Source organism: Panicum virgatum, chromosome 3N (assembly GCF_016808335.1).
Source record: "Panicum virgatum strain AP13 chromosome 3N, P.virgatum_v5, whole genome shotgun sequence".
Lineage (NCBI taxonomy): Eukaryota > Viridiplantae > Streptophyta > Magnoliopsida > Poales > Poaceae > Panicum > Panicum virgatum.
In genome coordinates, this window is record NC_053147.1 from 16,834,469 (window position 1) to 16,852,745 (window position 18,277).

The following is an 18,277-nucleotide window of genomic DNA, read 5'->3' on the forward strand; positions in this document are numbered from 1 at the left end:
TGGACTTATCCCACAAGAAATCCTATTACAGATCTAAATCTATAAAGAGTTCTAGTTGTACTCGGATTCCAGGTAGACCGGTCTGACCGGTCAGACCCACCGGTCAGATCGGTTGGTGTTGCCAGACCGGCTACATGGTCCAGACCGGTCAGACCGCTCAAAAGCACCGGTCAGACCGGTCTGTTCGACCAGTACCAATTTTGGTCGTCAACATATGCCCCCCTGTTTTTTGGTGATGCTAGCATGCCAAAAAAACAAGCCTCTGGACCAAAATTGTCTAAGGACGATGATAAATATGCATCGGCCATATTTTGTTCTAAGGGCGATAAAATCTATCGGCCATATCTTGCTTCTTTTTCAAGCTGATGACGAAACAACTTGCTTAGGCCTCCATACCTGCTTCATGGTCGCCGACCTTGCTGGTACAACCTCCACTTGCTGTTCCATAGACTCCTTGCGCATCCGCTGCAGCCTTCTCTTTTGGGTGTGAGACAAGCCTGAAGGGCACCATCTCGGCTGTAAATACCTGTTGTCTTGCTTTATGTCTTTCTCACCCTCCTTGCTGCAATCAGATTTGCTTTTTACCAGATTATTACTAGCAACAATCGGTCTTTGAGATGCACCATAACTTGGATATATAGAAGAATATTGAATAAAATATGGATGCATATATATTCTACTATAATCCATAGGTGTGTAATAGTTATAATACGACTAGAACCATGGAGCAATCGGCCCACCAAATGAATATGGCACAAAAGCATTATTACCTTTTTGAACATGAGAAGCCGATTGCTCACGATGCTCCGATGATGGATTTGTATCTTTAGCTTGATCTGGTCGCTTGTTCTGTTTCTGAGTAGCTCCTTTCTCCTCATACTTGGCCAAGATTTGCTTGAAACTTGGCCTCTCCTTTTTGTTGTTTCTGGAATTTTTTTTAGAAATCCCAGATGGACCGGTCGGACCGGTCTCCAGACCGGTCAGACCGGTCTGAGGAGATCTTGCGTCCTTCTTCTGTTCTTGCCCCCCGAGCGCTGAATTCTTCGATGAATATTCAAGGACCTTCTTTGCTGGAGCTTCCTGATGAGATTTCGAAGGCTCAGACCTTTTTTCACCAATAATTATATTTTTTCCTTTTGTTGACTCGGCTTGATTTGGCCGAATTAACACTTTATGATTACTCAATTCAAGCACATGTGTATGTGCAGGGAAATGATTATGATCCACCTGCATTTGTGGAACAATTATTCGGCCTTCGTTAACAGCCGATTGAATTTGCCTTCGAAGCACATTGCAATCATTAGTCGCATGAGAGAAAGTATTATGAAATTTGCAATAAGCTCGCCGCTTTAATTCTTCAAGCGGCGGTATGACATGCGACATCTTGATGTACTCATTCTTATATAATTCATCAAATATCCTCTCACATTTGGATACATCAAAAGTAAATCTTTCTTGCCGATCTTTATGAATCGGCTTAAGAGAACCGCAAACGCAAGGTTTATCATTAGAGGACCAAATAAATTCAGCGGTATAAACATCTTTACCTTCATCATCCGAACAATTGGAATCACACCCGAGCACATAAACAGGACAATTAGGTTTTTTATTGGACTTTTGAGAATCTCAAGCTTCTTTAGCTCGGATTTCATTAGCCAGAGCCTTTTGTAAGACTTGACTAACATCTAGAAATTCTTGTCCCTCTAACTTTGCTTTATGAAAATCAAGTAAACCAGCAAAAGCTAGATCAGCTAAATCTCTATCAGAAATTGTCAAACTATAACATCGGTTTCTAGTATTTCTAAATCTTCTAATATACTCAGAAACACCTTCATGTATCTTTTGCTTAACCTATGTGAGATGTGAAAATTTCAATTCAGTTTCACCACTAAAGAAATAATCCTGAAATTTTTGCTCTAAATTAGCAAAAGTGAAAACTGAATTGGGTGACAATGAAATAAACCATGTAAATGCAGCACCCGATAGAGACAAAGGAAATAACCTCAATTTGTAAATATCATTAGTGCTAGCTTCACCACATTGTATAATAAATTGACCTATATGCTCCAATGTAGTTCTACTATTATCACCAGTAAATTTAACAAATTCAGGAATTTTAAACCCTTGAGGATATGCAACATAATCGTAATTCTCAGGGTATGGCCTTTGATAAGATCAGCATTTGGCTTTAGGCTCTATACCAAAAGTTTGCCGAAATATCTTAATCACCTCCTCTTTGATACTACCTGATCCAACATCATCGGCGTTAAATCGATTTGTGATCGGTGTACTACTAGGTTGAGCAAAGTTCGGCGGTGTGGAATGTCGCAATGAACTTGCTGCCCCATATGGTACATTGGCATGAGGTGATGCATTATAATTAATTCGGCTTTACTGATTAGCCGAATTAGTCACAATAGCATTATTAGTTGGAATTGCTGAACCACGAATTGTCTTATCAGTATTAGATGTAGACGCATTATTACCGACAGACTTCATACCAAGATGTATTTCAATTCGGCTAAAACGGTCATCAAACATATCATGCATATTTTGACCAATAAATTCCAATTTATTATTCACATGAGAAGAAACAGCATCATCTATAGCATTAGCTATTTCAGAATTAAGGACAGGCTGCTTGTTCTCATCGAAATTTACCTCAAACTGTGAAGCATCGAAGCCGGCATCCGTCGTGACCTTCCCTTGTCGGTCGATGGAGAAGTGCGAGATGTACTGCTTCGTGGCTTCTTCCTCCAGCTTCTGGATCTCCTTCTCCTTCTCCTCTCTGATCTTCTTCTGGATGTCATCAAGAGCCTTCTGTTGTTCGGCCGAAAGTTGCTGAACAGTCGGCCGTTGGATGTTGGCGGCATCAACATCGCTAGGTTTAGGAATTTTACCGGCCATGGCAGCCGGTTGATTCTTTCCCCAGCGGAGTCGCCAAAAAGTATGTTGACGCCTTTCGGATCAACACACGAACGCACTCGAACGTGCGGCGCGAAGAGCCAGCTCGCTGCAGTGCCTCCTGCGTAGACCGGTCAGACCGGTCCCTTGGAGCGGTCAGACCGGTCGCCGCCGGCAGATCGGTGACGAAACCTACGAACGTTAGCCCGGGAAGACCCGTCGGGGCAGGCGCACATAGGGTTGTTCTAGAGTCGGCAGGCCACCTAGAACGTCCTCAATCGACGTAGAGACGACGGAGGAACATCAAATAGTAGATTGGAAAAGCTAGGGCAAGAGAAAAGTAAAAAGATAAAAGTTGTATTGATTTGATCGATTGGATGCCCTAATCAGCCGTGACCCTTTATATTTATAGGGTGGGGTGGACTTATCCCGCAAGAAATTCTATTACAGATCTAAATCTACAAAGAGTTCGAGTTGTACTCGGATTCCAAGTAGACCGGTCTGACCGGTCAGACCCACCGGTCAGACCGGTCGGTGTTGCCAGACCGGCTACATGGTCCAGACCGGTCAGACCGGTCTGTTCGACTAGTGCCAATTTTGGTCGTCAACGGTTGTCGATGTGCGATGGATTGTTGAAAGCATCTACAAGATCGCTTTTGCTTGGTGCCGCGTCCCTACAAAATCGCTTTCTTCCTTGTCGCTTGCTTGCTGTATGGCAAACCACATACGGTGTAATTTTTTTTGTTTTTTGCAAAATTGACTTTTCTTCGAGTGGATATATAGTAATTCGTCTTTCACTGGATGGATGTACATGGACAGGATCGGGAACGTTCATTCACGGGACCCGATCCTGTCAAAGCAAGCTAGCATCCAGCCGCGATACGTACTTCATGTCCTCATCAACTTCTGCGCGCGGCGGCTGCATTTCCAGTAACCAGTAACGTACCATGACTCCATGTTATCTCGTTATCGGCATTGGATATCTGTGTGGATGATCCATATGCAGCAGCAAGCCAGCAACAAGTAGAAGAAAGTCCCAATTTAGATCTTAGAATCCTTTTTTAGACTAACTAGGCGTATAGCCCGCGCATTTACACGGCTAATATTAAAAATTGAAAATTTACATGTCGTTGTATCCTTATTTAAAGATTATACTATTTTTATGATACATCACCCTGTTCATTATCGTAAATTATGTCTTATTGTTGGTTAAAACAATTCAAATATGATCTACCTATAATTATTCTTATTTTCATTTTATTTTGATTGATTGTTGTTAGCTTTAGTTTTTATTAATATCATATGTTTGTAACTGATACATAGTTGAATGGTATAAATGGTATTTTATATTTATTTTTTCATAATTGCATTGGTGGGTGATTTTTAATAGGCATAAGAGTATTTTAGCCTAATTTTTATCATAATGGCTAGTATTGAAAATTCAAAATTTGCATGTTATTGTATCCTAACTTAAACTTAAAGATTATACTATTTTTTACCATACATCACCCTGTTTATTATCGTAAATTATGTATTATTGTTGGTTAAAAAAATTCAAATATGATCTACCGATAATTATTCTTATTTTTGTTTTATTTTTATTGATTGTTGTTAGTTTTAGTTTTTATTAATGACATAATGTTTGTAACTGATACATAGCTAAATGATATTTTATATTTAATTTTTCATAATGGCATTGGTGGGTGATTTTTAATTAGGCATAGAGGTATTTTAGGCTATTTTTTATCATAATGACAGTGGTGGGTAATTTTTATTTTTTTTTATTTTCTCCGATTAACGTGAGAATTTCTAAGCCTTGAGAGCGAACGTGGAGGGAGGTTTGTTGACCAAATAATAAGATAATAGATTTAGATCTTAGTAGAATCTAGAAGAGCAAGTTGACCGGCCTGATGGTATGCCATAGAAAAAAAAGGACATTTTGTTTTTTTAAACACAAAAACAAAAAAGTTATATGTGGTCCAGACTCCAGAGCGTCTGAAAAGTTGAATGTCTCGTTGTGTTCGCTTGGTTGTGATTGGTGGCTGGTGCTGATTTGTTATGAAAGAACAATACTGCAGACTGGTTGGTAGCTGGTGACAGATGCTGATTTAGTATGAGAGAACAATACTGCTGGCTGTTTGGCTGACAAGCCAAACAAACACAGTGTGAATAAATAACACACTAAAGTTGGCCGTGTTTGCACGTGTGGAAATGTTCTGGTTGGCTGACAAGCCAAACAAACATAGTGTGAATAAATAACACACTAAAGTTGGCCGTGTTCGCACGTGTGGAAATGTTTCTCTACTTTTTTTTCTTTCCTTGAACGAACGAGATGTTTATCTTCGTATATAGTACATGGGCACTGCTGGATGATAATCGGGTCAATCCTAGATATTGGAGTGGTTATCCGAATATCTAGCATTATTTCACCGCTCCAATATCTAGCACTTGCTGAAAAATATCTTCAGCACCTACCACAGTACTGTTTGTTTCATGTGCATGTGCTGCCATCTTCCAAAGTGTCCGAAGAAAAGAGTACGTGCAGAAAAGGGCGCCCGCCTCACCATCTCAAACGACTGTGGGTCAGACGGCTGAGGTTGAGGTTACACAACCTGAGACAACCACAGGCGCATCATCATCAGTGGACAGTGGTTTCGAACTTTGGACAGATTATCTTGATGCTGAAACGGCAGCTGCTCTCGATCCGCAATGTGTTGTTTCAGACTTGCAGTGGACGACGGGGGCTCCGTATGCAGCTATAGGCTATAGCTTGCTTCCAATGGACACAATCCATGGACGCTCCGGTTCACTGTTCGGTACAGCCGCGCAGGTGAGCCTAGAGCTCTGAAGATCTTTTCCCGGGCGTAGATGAGAGGAACACAGAGTGATGAGAACAAGTTTCTTGTGGAGAATTGTTCGATGAATGGTTGTTTTTCCTTGTGTGCGTGGTCAGTTTTTACCTGTTTTCATTTGTCAAATCAAAACGCGCATAGAGAGCTCTCTTGACATTGTTGTGCTTGGAAGCGTCGACAGACGACAGTTGATATGCGGAACTGCAGATCGGTACTGAGCGATGGTTGAAGGGGCACGGCAGGATCAAAGAGCACGGGGAATGGCTGCTGCAGGGAGCGGAGAGGCTAAACAGCTCATCGCCACCGCCAAGGGACACGGTGGTCCCCTTGTTGTGTCCCTTGCTGCCAATTGGTTTCCGCTGGTCCTGAGCTCCCATCGCTCTCCGCCGTCTCCTTGTCCGGCGAGAAGATGCTCGGCGTTTCAGTTACAGATGGCAATTGCATCTGCAGATGCGGATATCTGGGGATTTCGAATTCGGTGAATGCGGATCCCAAATTTGACCTATGGATGCAGCCAGTCAGTCAATCCACCCGCAATATGCAAATGCGGGTGCGAGTTCAGGGTTTCATCCGCGGGTGGACCCGCACCCGCACCATACCCATAAACCCAGGCCCAGATAGCATTAGTCAAGTCCATTTAGCATCTCCAGCATATAAATACGTGGATATGAACACTTAATTATGGATTTGTGGTGGTGTTGTTATGGTGAACTGTTATTTATTACTTTGGAGTTATGAATTTGTTGTTAGTTTGCTATTATTACTTATGGAAATGTGTTGTTTGACTGTTTAAGACATGTTTGGTAGGGTTTCGGCTCCTCCAAAAACAGTTCCGGCTCTGGCTCCTCTGGTGGAGTGGTTTTTCGGGTGGAGTTGGAGCTGTTTTGAAAAACGTTTGACAAAATGATTTCTCTATTCCAACTTTACTTCCACCAAGGTAGAAGCCGTCCATGAAGTTGGTGAAGTCACGATTTCGCGGCTTTACCATACTAGTGGAAGCCAAAAACGGCTTCATGACCGGCTTTACCATTAAAGCCGGTCCAGAAAAATCTATTTGGGAGGGCTTCAGCTGAAGCCGGAGCTCTTTTGAAGGCCTCCCAAATATGCCCTTAAATTGATGGATATGTGTAGTTTTATTATATCTGTTGGCACACCCGCAGACACATGAAACTCACCCGAAACCCAACGAGTGCGGGTGCAGGTGTAAATCCATCCGATGGGTAAGTTTTCCAACCTCATACGTCTGACTGCGGACGGATTTTCACCACATCCGCATCCGCACGTGCCATCCCTAATTTGTTCAGCGGCCAGCCAGGTGATACGTGTGGGTTTACATACGGGCCCAAAGCACAGCACTCCGGAAATGGCCCAGGAAGAAAATCGTCTTGTAGGCCGGTCCGGTGACCCCCGCGGAAAACTACTCTCCTCTTGGCGGGTCTTTTTCATTTTTATATTAAAAAAACAAAATTTAAAAAATATATGGCAAATAGGAAAATTTTCAAAAATGGGTGTCTGTCGCCCCACTAATGGGCGACATGGTGCCTGTCGCCCATCCAGTGGGCGACAGGACCTAAAATGTAAAAAAAAAATATATTTAGGTCCTGGCTCCCAGGGCGCATTAAACAGTGAACTTGTAAAATCGTAGAAAAATCGGAAAAATACAAACTCAACTGTTCTGAATTCTATGAAATAAGATCTACAACTTTTGTTACACTAGTAAGTTGGCCCGTGCTAACGCTACGGGTTAAAAAAAACAAACATATTTAAATGCGCAATCACATAATTATACTCAGAAAGAATGCATACAAGGTTGTGATGGTCAAGAGCCTAACTTTAAAAAAAAAAGACCAGGGGCCCGAGCAAATAGCTTGCACGTCTTCTCTTGCAAATCCATCTATACAATTCCTCAAACCAAAAAGCTAATGAAATATAAAATTAAGGTTCCTAATACTCACATTACATCAGTCATTCCAACTTTTGATATGATATCCATAAGAGAATATCAGATAACATCATGAGATATTTCTCCTTTGATGGCCATCCCATGCTACTCCAATTGACAACTTTTCACCAGCACAAATAAGAAAGTACTCCACTACAACAAACAAATAACTTCATGATAAGATTTTTTTTCATTCATCAGACCAGCATTTAGTAATCTCTGCTATTAGATATACATAGGCATAAGAGCAGAATGGAGATCACGCACATGTGCACTGGAACATTGGACTTTATCTCTGCATGTTTTCTCTTGCGATGGAGAGCTGACCAACACTAATGTACTTCCAGCCCTAACAGTGCCATTTACACTGAAACATATCCAGAAATGGACATCAGCAAAAAAAACACTTGACTTGGTTGATTACAAGCAAGCACCAACACAAACTAAAGATATCCTGCTGAACTTGCTTAAGCACTCTATAGAAAGTATCCTCACATTACCTCCTTAAAGCCATGTTTTAGCTAACTTATATAAAACTCTGCTGCACAACCCACGGCAAGATTATGGTGAGACATGGTGAAGTTGATGGCTTACTTGTAGCAATGGATAAGGAATAGATCTTGCAGCGCGTGTTTCTCTCAGCGTGGCCAATGTCGAGTTTCAGTTCTACTTATACCATCTCCTGCAAGAATCATCACCATCCCCGTCTGCAATATGGCCTGAAAGCACCACACAACATCTGCACAACAGCAAGATAAGTTTCGAGAATAAAAAAGGTAAGTCTGAAGTTTGCCTTAAAAGAAGCTTACACGCTAAATCAGAGATGCAATAACATAGTCAAGATAGGTTTATATCAAAATGAATGTTAACTATCATATAAATAGTGTAAGCATGTGTGCTGATGTCACATGATTCAATCCCAAAATCAGTTGAAAGTATAGCCCTAACTCTGAACTTAGCCCTCAGCCAACATAAAATTTGGATAAGGAATTAATCTCCTACCAAAATAAGACACATCGATAGAATTCCATGTTCAATCCCAGGCCATCCAACAAATGCACATGTTACGACAAATAAAACAAAATAAATTTCCAATTTAGATAAGTTATTTTCACAGTTATCAGGTTTGCATATGACCAGTTGGAGCTGCTAAATATTGCTCCTTGTCTGTAGCCACACATGGACATGGATCACCTCAACAACCTAAATTATACAGCACACAATGTCAAGTTCTCTGAGATGGAACAAAATTCACAAAAGATATCTGCACATGAACACTTTGTTTTAAGTATGTAAACCAATGCTTGAATATATGTATTGCACTGTTAGAATAGAAGTGCACACAAACAGCAGGTATCTGGATACAGTAGTAAGAAAAAAGGCCACATAAAAAAATCAGGTAAACACCATATTAAAGAATGGGATGCGTCTATTTTTCCTAATTGTTCTTTCAGTATTCTAATTCTAAAACCTTGCACTTACCAATTTAATCATGTCACAGTTTCCAATCTTGTTGGCCTTTGCAATGTTGATGTTGTAGTTGAATTGCAGGGGCTGTCTGGTACCCCATGGCATCATATAAAAGCAGATGCACTATTGAGTGATTTAAATTTAGTCAAATCATATACTATAATGAGCTTAAACGCTTTGTTTTCTACTTGCAAAGCAAACCAAAGCTTCAGTAGGTTGATCAGAGGTGAATAGTGCTACCATAATGTGGCAATACTATTGATCAATTCCTGCTTACGTAACCACTGCTTCTTCAGTTATATTCTTGTTCTGCTTGTTCCTCTGCCTCCCTCTGTCTGGGAGTCATCTCAAGGAGCATTGGTAGCAAGCAGCTTGGAGGTCAAATGAAGCATCGAAATGGAAGTTCAATCAACACTCGTAAGTGCTACTCATGAAGTAGCAGACATACCTGCCTCGTGGTCATAGGAAACATGGCCTCCAACTCAGGCATTTGCACGAACGTGTTGCGTGCATGGCTTGAGACCTGCGGGAGGGAATCGGGCACTCACCGTGTTGTCGCGCTGCCGCGCGCCTGCCGCTCCGCCGACCCCCGCGCGGGGCACAGCAGCTCGGGGCCTCGCCTACCGGCAAGGAGGGCGCTGGCGGCCTAGGCGTTTGTTCCGCCGCCGGCGGACCGCCCGTGCAGCGCCCGGCGGCCTCCACCTCGTCCTCCCCCTGTCGGCGGCGGCGCTCGAGATGGGCCGCCCCGAGATCCGGCCGTGGCTCGCTGGCCCCAGGCCTAGCGCCCCAAGATCCGCGAGTGGACCGCCCGTGCAGAGGCCGTCGCCAGAGGGGAGGGAGGGAGAGAGGATGGGCGGGAGGCACGCGGCCGGCGGTGGCTGGAAACGTGTGGCGCACCCGCGCAGGAGGCGCCCGCTTCAGCCACGGCGCCTTCCGGCACGGGCGAGCGGCGCCCTCCTCGCGTACGCCAGAACGCGCAGTGGCAGCTGGTGCGGGCGAGGGCGGCCGCGACGGGCGGCGCGAGCAAGCGACGCGGGCGAGCGAGGAGGAGGGAGGGGGAGATCTGGGCGCCGGCCCTAGCGCCCGCCGCGCAGGATGCCGATGCTCTCGGCGAAAAAAAGAGAAGAGAGGAGAGGGAAAAAAAAAAGGAAAAAGAGAGGGGGTTCGAACCGCGGGCGCTGCGGCGTCGCGCGCGGGAGGGAGGCGGGGGAGCGGAGGTAGCGTTGAAGCCGGCGGATCCTTAAAACATCGATCGTTGGATGGCGTTGAAGCCTTCCAGCTGAGATTTGAGCCATCGATTTTCATAGAGGCAGTTTTGTGGGGACGAATTCGTGGGTGCATAAAGACCCAGCTCCTCAGCGGGGGCTGGTTTGTTGGGTGGCCTTAGCAAAGAAAATTTCGTGCCTTATAGGATGGATAAAGTTTTTCATTTGATCAATGTATCTAAATCAAGAAAAAAATAGTTCTTGTACCTAGAAAAATATGAAATAATTCATTTGGTCTAGTTGTGATTATCTAAAATTTACCAAAAATTTTTTATAGCTCTTAGGAAATAAAATAATGGTACTGTAAAAGTTATGGCTTCTAATACTCAGTATAGCAGCATGGATAAATAACCAATTTAAACTAGACATATTGCAAGATCTAATTTAAAAACTTATTCTAGAAATGTTTTCGGGGCCTACCAATTTTGTACAAGACTATTCTCACCATATACAACACTGTGACCAAAGATGGCATGCATCCAAAGGATGGATCTTAAGATTTAAATAAAAGTACATTAAACTGGTATTTAAAATAGAGCAAGATACATTGATCAAATGAAAAACTGTATGTAACAAAAGTTGTATATATTGTTTCATAGAATCCAGAACAGTTGAGTTTGTATTTTTCCGATTTTTATACGATTTTATATCGATTTTATAAGTTCACTGTTTAATACGCCTTAGGCGTTAGGACTTAAATGTAAATTTTTTTACATTTAGGTCCTGTCGCCCACTGGATGGGCGACATGCACCCTCGCCCATTTGTGGGGCGACATGCACCTATTTTTGAAAATTTCCCTATTCGTCATATATTTTTGAAATTTTATTTTTTAAAAAAAAATATAAAAATGAAAAAGTTCCCTTCTTGGCCCGCCCGGCTCAACCAACAGGCTGCGCGTTACGGCCCGGCCCGGCCTAGTGGCGGTAACGAACACAAGGAACGGGGGAAATTCAAGAGCAAGCCAGACACTTCCACCGAGACCGGGCAGCCGCCAGCCACCCGCGCCGTGTGTCCCCTGCGGGCGGGAAAAAGCTGGCAGGGACCCGGGGTCTATCGGCGCCAGGGTGCGCCCCCGCGCCTAGGGATGAAAGTAGGAACGAAAAATTTTGCCTGACCGTATTCACAGATCCCGTTTTTTCTCGGGAATTTCCCGTTTTCTTCCCGTATTGATTGCCGTAATCAGTGTTGCATTCGTCAGGACGGAACAGGCCAACATGCTCTCAGCCTGGGCGCTTCGGTCTTCTATATAGAGCATCAGTTCCCCCTTCTCAGCTTCTGTAGGCGAGGTGGGATTAATCGAGTTGCCTGGCGCTTCGTTGGCTGGTTGCTGCCACGCTTTGTGGGCCGCATGGGCTGCACTCATGGTCGCCTGGCATTGCTGGGCGGTGCGCTGCTGGCGTTTTTTTATTTTTATATTTTTTAAAAATATTTTTTACAGAAATATATTTTTAGTTTCACAATTTACAGTTTTATACCCCTACCGTCCGGCAGAAGACCGGCAGGAGGCCGACCGCCCCGCTGTTGAGCCTGGTGCCAGTGTTGAATTTCGTGTTTGGTTTGGTCGTGTGATTAGCCGAAGCCGGGTGCCGACGGCTCCTACCCGGTGGACCGGGCGGAGGCGGCGAGCGGCGAGAAGCTCCTCCGCGACGTCATGAACGAGAACAAGATCGAGCTCTACGCTGCATACGTGGGTCTCCCTTGCTTTCTCGTCAGATTTTTGTCGCCGCAGCACCGATGGGTAGCGACATGACAGAGAGCGGTGGTCTTGCTGTTTCGCAGGGTAAGGTGATGAACTGCGGCGGCGGTGGGAGCTGCGGCACTTGCATCGTGGAGGTACTTGCTCTCCTCCCTAACCGGTCTGGCATGTGCTGTTCTTGTTTCGCTGTCTTGCCACGAGTGGAGTGGTGATTATGACCTTTGACCTGAAGCGACTCTCTCTGAAATGTTTGCAACTAACTGAGAATGGACATTGTGAGCTGCCACTGGATTAACCCAAAGGTTGGGTATTATGAACTTACAGATCCTTGACGGAAAGGAGCTCCTGAATGAAAGGACGAACACGGAGAACCGGTACCTGAAGAAGGTAGGCAGTGTTCAGTTCGCTCAATTGCGCACCAGTCCGTCTACTGTTTTTCTGGTTCTGGAGTCTACAATTAGCTGCGTTGGTATTTTTACATGCAAAAATGATTTGTCAGTTTTCTTAGGAAATGGAAACTGTTTCTGGCCTCTGGGACAAATGAGTTGTGAGTTAACCGTGCTCTTTTCGTTTCTCTGTCTGACAGAAACCGGAGTCATGGAGGCTAGCTTGTCAGACAATTGTAGGCAACAAGGAGAACTCGGGCAAGGCATGTTTCATCAACCCCACCCTTTTTGAAGTTAACTCTGAACGTGTTGTAGACATTGGACCTATTCCTTTTCCATCACACAACATAACTACTATGCCAAATAAAACTGGGTCCACCTGTATGCAGTTACTCACCTTGTTTATTTTTCTTCTGAAAAGTGCTATGCATAAGCATAATGCACAATTTTTTCTATGAACTACTTGACCATTTACACTGCGCTATATGCCTTTAGGTTGTGGTCCAACGGCTGCCCCAGTGGAAGCAATGATTGTGCGCATACTTGATCTGCACCACACTACTCGATGTACTGACTACTGAGTCTGATAGCATGTGGATACCAAGCTGTATCTGATTAAATGTCATGCACTGTGCAATCGAGAATAGAAAGTATTGCCTCATCAATATCGCTCGTTCAGTTCTCTTGATACGTACTCCTTCCGTTTCAAAATGTAGGGTTTTTTGAGTTTTTTAGGTTTATAGTTTTTTTCTATGCACCTAAACATAGTTATATTTACTATATGCGTAGCAAATACTATAAGTCTATAAAGCCAAAACAACCTATATTTTGGAATGGATAGAGAATTTTATTTGCAAGTTTGGCTTCAGCCCACAAGTATATAGCTGTAGAATTCATCTGCCAGGTTATTTTCACATGTGCAGTGCATGTTCGTGCTAGTCTTTTCGAAACAAAAATGCGAAGACAGGGCATTACAGTCTTTTTAAACGTGTTTTTTCTGCGTTTTCCTCGACATGAAGATATGACCTCTTAACCTGTACGTATGTCACTACTAAGTCTAGTAGGTGGTATTCTGTTACTCCATTTATGCCGGGGACCTTAAAACTGAAGGGGGTTTGAATCCCAGTTCAACCCATGCTAAAGTAAACTAAACCATGAGCATCAGTATTACAGTATTACAGACTACTTCAGCAATACCAACTCTTCTTTATCCCCTTTGTCATGAGAAAAATGTGGCATTCTAAAAAAAAGATATATAAACAATATGGCGATTCTGGAAATTGTCCCATGGCCAAACAGTGTAGGGTGAGGGGTTTACTGGGAGTGTCGTGTTTCTATCGATCTGCAAAACTACTGGATGCCTGAATAATCGTTTTTGTGATATTGGTTAAAGGGTTTATATAAAATGAGTTGTGAAGCTATACACAATAATCTGTTGTAGTCTAGCTGGTTAGGATACTTGACTCTCACCCGAGAGACCCGGGTTTGAGTCCCGGCAACGGAATTTTTTTTATTGTTATCACCATTCGAACATTTTCACTAAATTTTTTGGAACACCAGGTATGTCATCACCGTCCTAACATTTATTGTTATCACCATTCGAACGTTTTCACTAAATTTTTTGGAACACCAGGTATGCCATCACCGTCCTAACATTTTTATTTGCAAGAATCCATGCCATTTTGAAATTAAATTGCACTTGATGGTTCCACATATCAGTCACCTTTATTGGCAAAATCAACCATATAGGCGAGCTGAAAATGAAATTTAATTGTAGGGCACTTGCTCATCCATAGGCAGGCAAGGATACATGTAAAGAGTGCCAGCACTCAGCAGTCTTACATTACAGGTATGCTTGCCTAGAGAGCATAAACATATGAAATAGTTACAACTTACAACAGTGATTACTCATACTGACAAATGGAAAAATAAACAAGAGCAAAATAGCAAACGCTACACTTGCTGCACTTCGCCAAAAGGGTGAAGAGCACCGTTGATTCTCCAGCATGCATAATGCATAAGCTAGATCAGGGTGGCGATCATATTTGCTGACAGCTGGTGTCCTACTAGGACGGCTGCATGGCCGGTCACTGGCTGTAAAGCTGCAGCTGACTCAAGCTTCTCCCAGGTCAGCTTCCGCTTCAATTCTAACGATGCTCGCTTTTCTTCGTCCTCCTTATATTTATCCAGGCATGACGAGAAGAGATCCTCGTCCATCTCAGAAAACATCTTCTTTACATTCATTGTCAGATTCAGGACTGCTTGGTTCCAGTGATTCTGAATATTCTGTTCAAGTGCTGGAACAACGAGTGGCAATATCACTTGGCGGTTTTGCGCGATCAAGCTGATAATGTGATCATTGTTCCATACAAAGAGTGCTCTTTCAGCAACCTAAAACAATATAACTTGTTAAGGCAACGTCTAGTTGACAACAATAACAAACAAAGTCACCAACAAAGATTTGTTAAGGCAACAACCAGGATAAAATAAAAACAGCAAAAGAAAACCTTAAAGACCAGGATAGCCAAATAAGCTTTATATTGAGATCATTTCAGTGCTTAATGCTGGTCCAAATGTCTGATGTTTGCCGTATTAAACATCATACGGGGGCCCCTATCTGCAGCATGATTGCCCAACTTTAATGTCCACGATTATTTCAGATCATCAGACAGATGTTATTCATTTGGCATGTTAACAAGTTATATCCTACAAACGTTAGGCATGAAGGTAGTAAATAACCTTGCTGTCAGAATCAGGGACGACCAGCAAATGTATTTGTGATCATGAATCACCAGCAATAAGATTAGGTTTCTTGTACAAGTGGTAGGAAGTACTATAGTAAACACATAAATATCCAAACACAACAGTTAATCTAGAATGAACCTAATTCTATATGGCAATTGGGTTATTAAAATGCATATCGCAACAAGCAACTGAACATTTACTACATTAGATTTATCGGGGTAAGTTACCTGGAAGTGAGAACTGGTGATGCAATGAGCAATCCGCCGAAACAATGGAACCATACATTTTTGAAATTCTGCCTGGCTGGTAGACTCCAATATCTCTTCGATCTCACTCAGAAACATCACTTCCTTCTGACAATTTGTTATCGGCCAATATCTTAACAAACCAATTATTACTGAGCTTGCAAGCTTCGGGTCCTTTTCTAGAAATTGTGTCACACAGTAGGTCAGCTGCTGGAGATACAAACCAACTGATTTCGGTTTGTGTAAAGGAATCAAAACTCTCCAAAGAAAGATCTTGTGTTCTTCCTTCAAAGGCAATGCAAAGCCACTAATGACACTGCCAAAGACCTCCAGCAGCTCAGCAATCCCATTATGCCGATCAGTCTCAAAGACAAACTGGTAGAATATATTGCTCACTGCTTTGCGGATGAAAGGACGGTGTACCATAAACTTCCCATATACCCTGTGCAGGATAGTCTTCAAACAATCCCTTTCTCTTGGATCCTCAGAATCGAGAAGATTAAGGAGCTTCACAATGAATGAGTGATCAAAGTGCTTCTTCCCTACCTTCGCATCCAAGGATGAGGATCCAATAAATTTCATTAGTAGCTCGTACACAAGCTGCAGATGACACCATGCAGGATCGAACATTGGCTCATCCTCATCACCCTCACCACCACCAGATGAACCGGACCTGTAATTTGGAGGGAATGCCCGGAACAGGTTGATGGCACACATCCTAGCACAGGCAGCAATCGCTGCCTCGGAGAAGCGTGCACTGCTAGATTCAACGAACTCTATAAGATCCAGCAATGCCTGCCTTTTGATATCCTTCTCCACCGAACTCTTGTTCGGGTCTGAGAAATCAAAGACGACACAGCACAGGCTCAACTTGCTCACAAACAGGTTCTGCTTCTCCGAGTTTGGGACGTCCTTGAAGGAAACCAACGGCTCAATGCCAGCCACAACACTTGAGGGGAAGACGGCAGATGACATGCGCCTAATGGCGGAAGCCGGGCGGCCAGGCGGGATGCTTCCACAGCTGGTTGTGCGCTGTATCCCGGTGCCATTGCTGCACTGACCTGAGTCCGCTGAGGCCGAGGACTTCCGGGGCAGCTTGCTGAGAAATTGTTTCCACATCTTGGACAAAACCCTTTTTTTTCACACCAACACCATGGCAACAGTAGAGCTCGCCGCCAATATACCAAGATTAGCACATGATGGAGGAAGAACCAGGGTTACTAACCAAAAAGATCTAACTCTACTATAATGCGATAGCAAGACACTTCCGAGGCAACAAGCTTAGATTTTTGTCACGGAGGAGCACAATCCGGGAAATGCAGCTAAATCTGGACCATGCAGATGCAAACTGAATCGAAGAAAACCACGAACAACCTCAAATGCCACCAAAGATGGACAGACCAGCCTTGAAATCTCGAACAAGAAGGGGAGGGGGGAAATGGCAGCTGCCAACCCCGAGCTAGAGCCGAGAGGTCACCACGGAAAGCTCGGCTTCGCTCGGATCTGGGGCTTCAGGCCAGGCGCTCGCCGGATCCAGGCGCCGTGACGTGACCGCCGCGGCAGATGGAGGAGCGGAGACGGGAGCTACAGGACGACGGGCCTGGGAGGCATTGGGAACCGGATCGAAATCTGCAGCGCCGCGCTTTGTCCGCTTCTCGGGAAGGGGGAGGGAGTGAGGAGCAGAGCGGCCGAGGGAGAGGGGGGGGGGGAGCGGGATGAGAAGGGGAGTGGAAGGGAAGGGCCTGCTTGTTGTTTCGTGCGGGAATTGGTTTGTTTAACACGGGGCATGTACGGACAAGACCGCCATCGCGATGTACGGCTCACGAGGCCCGTGCTGATTAGCAAATCACCCCAAATCCGGGGCTTTCTTAAAGCCAGGATCCTGGCTTTACTTCGAAATCAACACTTCACCAACGATTAGCAGAACGTGATTGCGAGAAACCGCAGGGGCCCATTTGCAAAACCTGGTAGGCTTTAATCGGCGTCCTTGTCCTTGGGCACGGCACGGGACCGGCCGGCGATCGGGCGCTTTAATTCGAAAGGCCCGTGGCTGGTCACGGACCGGACGGGGAGATCCCGGCCGTCCGTCGTCGGATCGGGGGAGGCGCGCGACCCCGCACGGACGGGGGCAGATGGACGGCCGCGGCCCCGTCGCCCGTGACCTCAGCACACGGCGGTGGGGTGGGGCACCGGCGGTAAAACAGGCGGTGACGGCACGGGTACTCGCCGGACCAGTCCGGCCCGTGCGGCTCCGTCGCTGTCTCGCCGCAGGGGTGCTGCCGGGCTGCAGCGGCGAGAGCGAGACCGTCCGTCCCGTCCGCTGGGCTCGGCGTCGGGAGGGAGAATGAAATGGGTGTCAATAGACACTCGGCATGTGCGGCGGCCTGAAGCATGGTCCGCTACGGCAGGGAGACGCATCTATCCGTGATGCGTCATAAACACGGTGCTAGTACCTCTCCCAGTCTCGGAATTTTGAGGCGTGTTGTGAAAACAACAGTGATGAAAATGAGTTACTGATGCAAAACCACCGAGAGAGTCCGAGACCAAGAGCGAAAGCAAGACAGCAGGGGTAGGCCGCGGATTGTGCTATACATGTGGCCGCTCAAAAAAAAAGAGAAAAACTTGCCGATGGAGTTTGATGGAATAGTTTGACGAGTGGCGGCCAAAGTTCAAACTCTCCAAGAATTTTAAAAACCCAAACTCCAACATTCTTCAGTCCCGACCATCTTGGCTCTGGTCCGGTCGTAGGTCCTCCACCCACGCGGCTGTAC

The 18,277-nt window shown here is 44.7% G+C and overlaps 2 protein-coding genes, 1 long non-coding RNA gene and 1 other non-coding gene across 4 annotated transcripts; 2 read left to right on the plus strand and 2 right to left on the minus strand.

Annotated features, from left to right (window-relative positions):
* Positions 1-7,516: 7,516 nt before the first annotated feature.
* On the minus strand, positions 7,517-10,438 carry LOC120664697. Its single transcript, XR_005670986.1, has 3 exons — positions 8,293-10,438; positions 7,966-8,065; positions 7,517-7,851 (listed from the first exon to the last, which is right to left on the minus strand). It is a non-coding gene; the product is annotated as an uncharacterized LOC120664697 (long non-coding RNA).
* A 1,357-nt stretch (positions 10,439-11,795) lies between these two features.
* Positions 11,796-13,210, plus strand: LOC120667614 (photosynthetic NDH subunit of subcomplex B 3, chloroplastic-like). Its single transcript, XM_039947655.1, has 6 exons — positions 11,796-11,819; positions 12,008-12,121; positions 12,214-12,267; positions 12,455-12,517; positions 12,717-12,779; positions 13,012-13,210. The coding sequence occupies exons 1-6, from the start codon at positions 11,796-11,798 to the stop codon at positions 13,045-13,047; spliced, it is 354 nt and encodes a 117-aa protein (XP_039803589.1). The 3' UTR covers positions 13,048-13,210.
* A 737-nt stretch (positions 13,211-13,947) lies between these two features.
* TRNAE-CUC lies at positions 13,948-14,020 on the plus strand. Its single transcript has one exon. It is a non-coding gene; the product is annotated as a tRNA-Glu (tRNA).
* Positions 14,021-14,260: 240 nt separating this feature from the next.
* Positions 14,261-17,249, minus strand: LOC120664698 (serine/threonine protein phosphatase 2A 57 kDa regulatory subunit B' kappa isoform). Its single transcript, XM_039943997.1, has 2 exons — positions 15,489-17,249; positions 14,261-14,907 (listed from the first exon to the last, which is right to left on the minus strand). The coding sequence occupies exons 1-2, from the start codon at positions 16,623-16,625 to the stop codon at positions 14,539-14,541; spliced, it is 1,506 nt and encodes a 501-aa protein (XP_039799931.1). The 5' UTR covers positions 16,626-17,249; the 3' UTR covers positions 14,261-14,538.
* Positions 17,250-18,277: the final 1,028 nt, after the last annotated feature.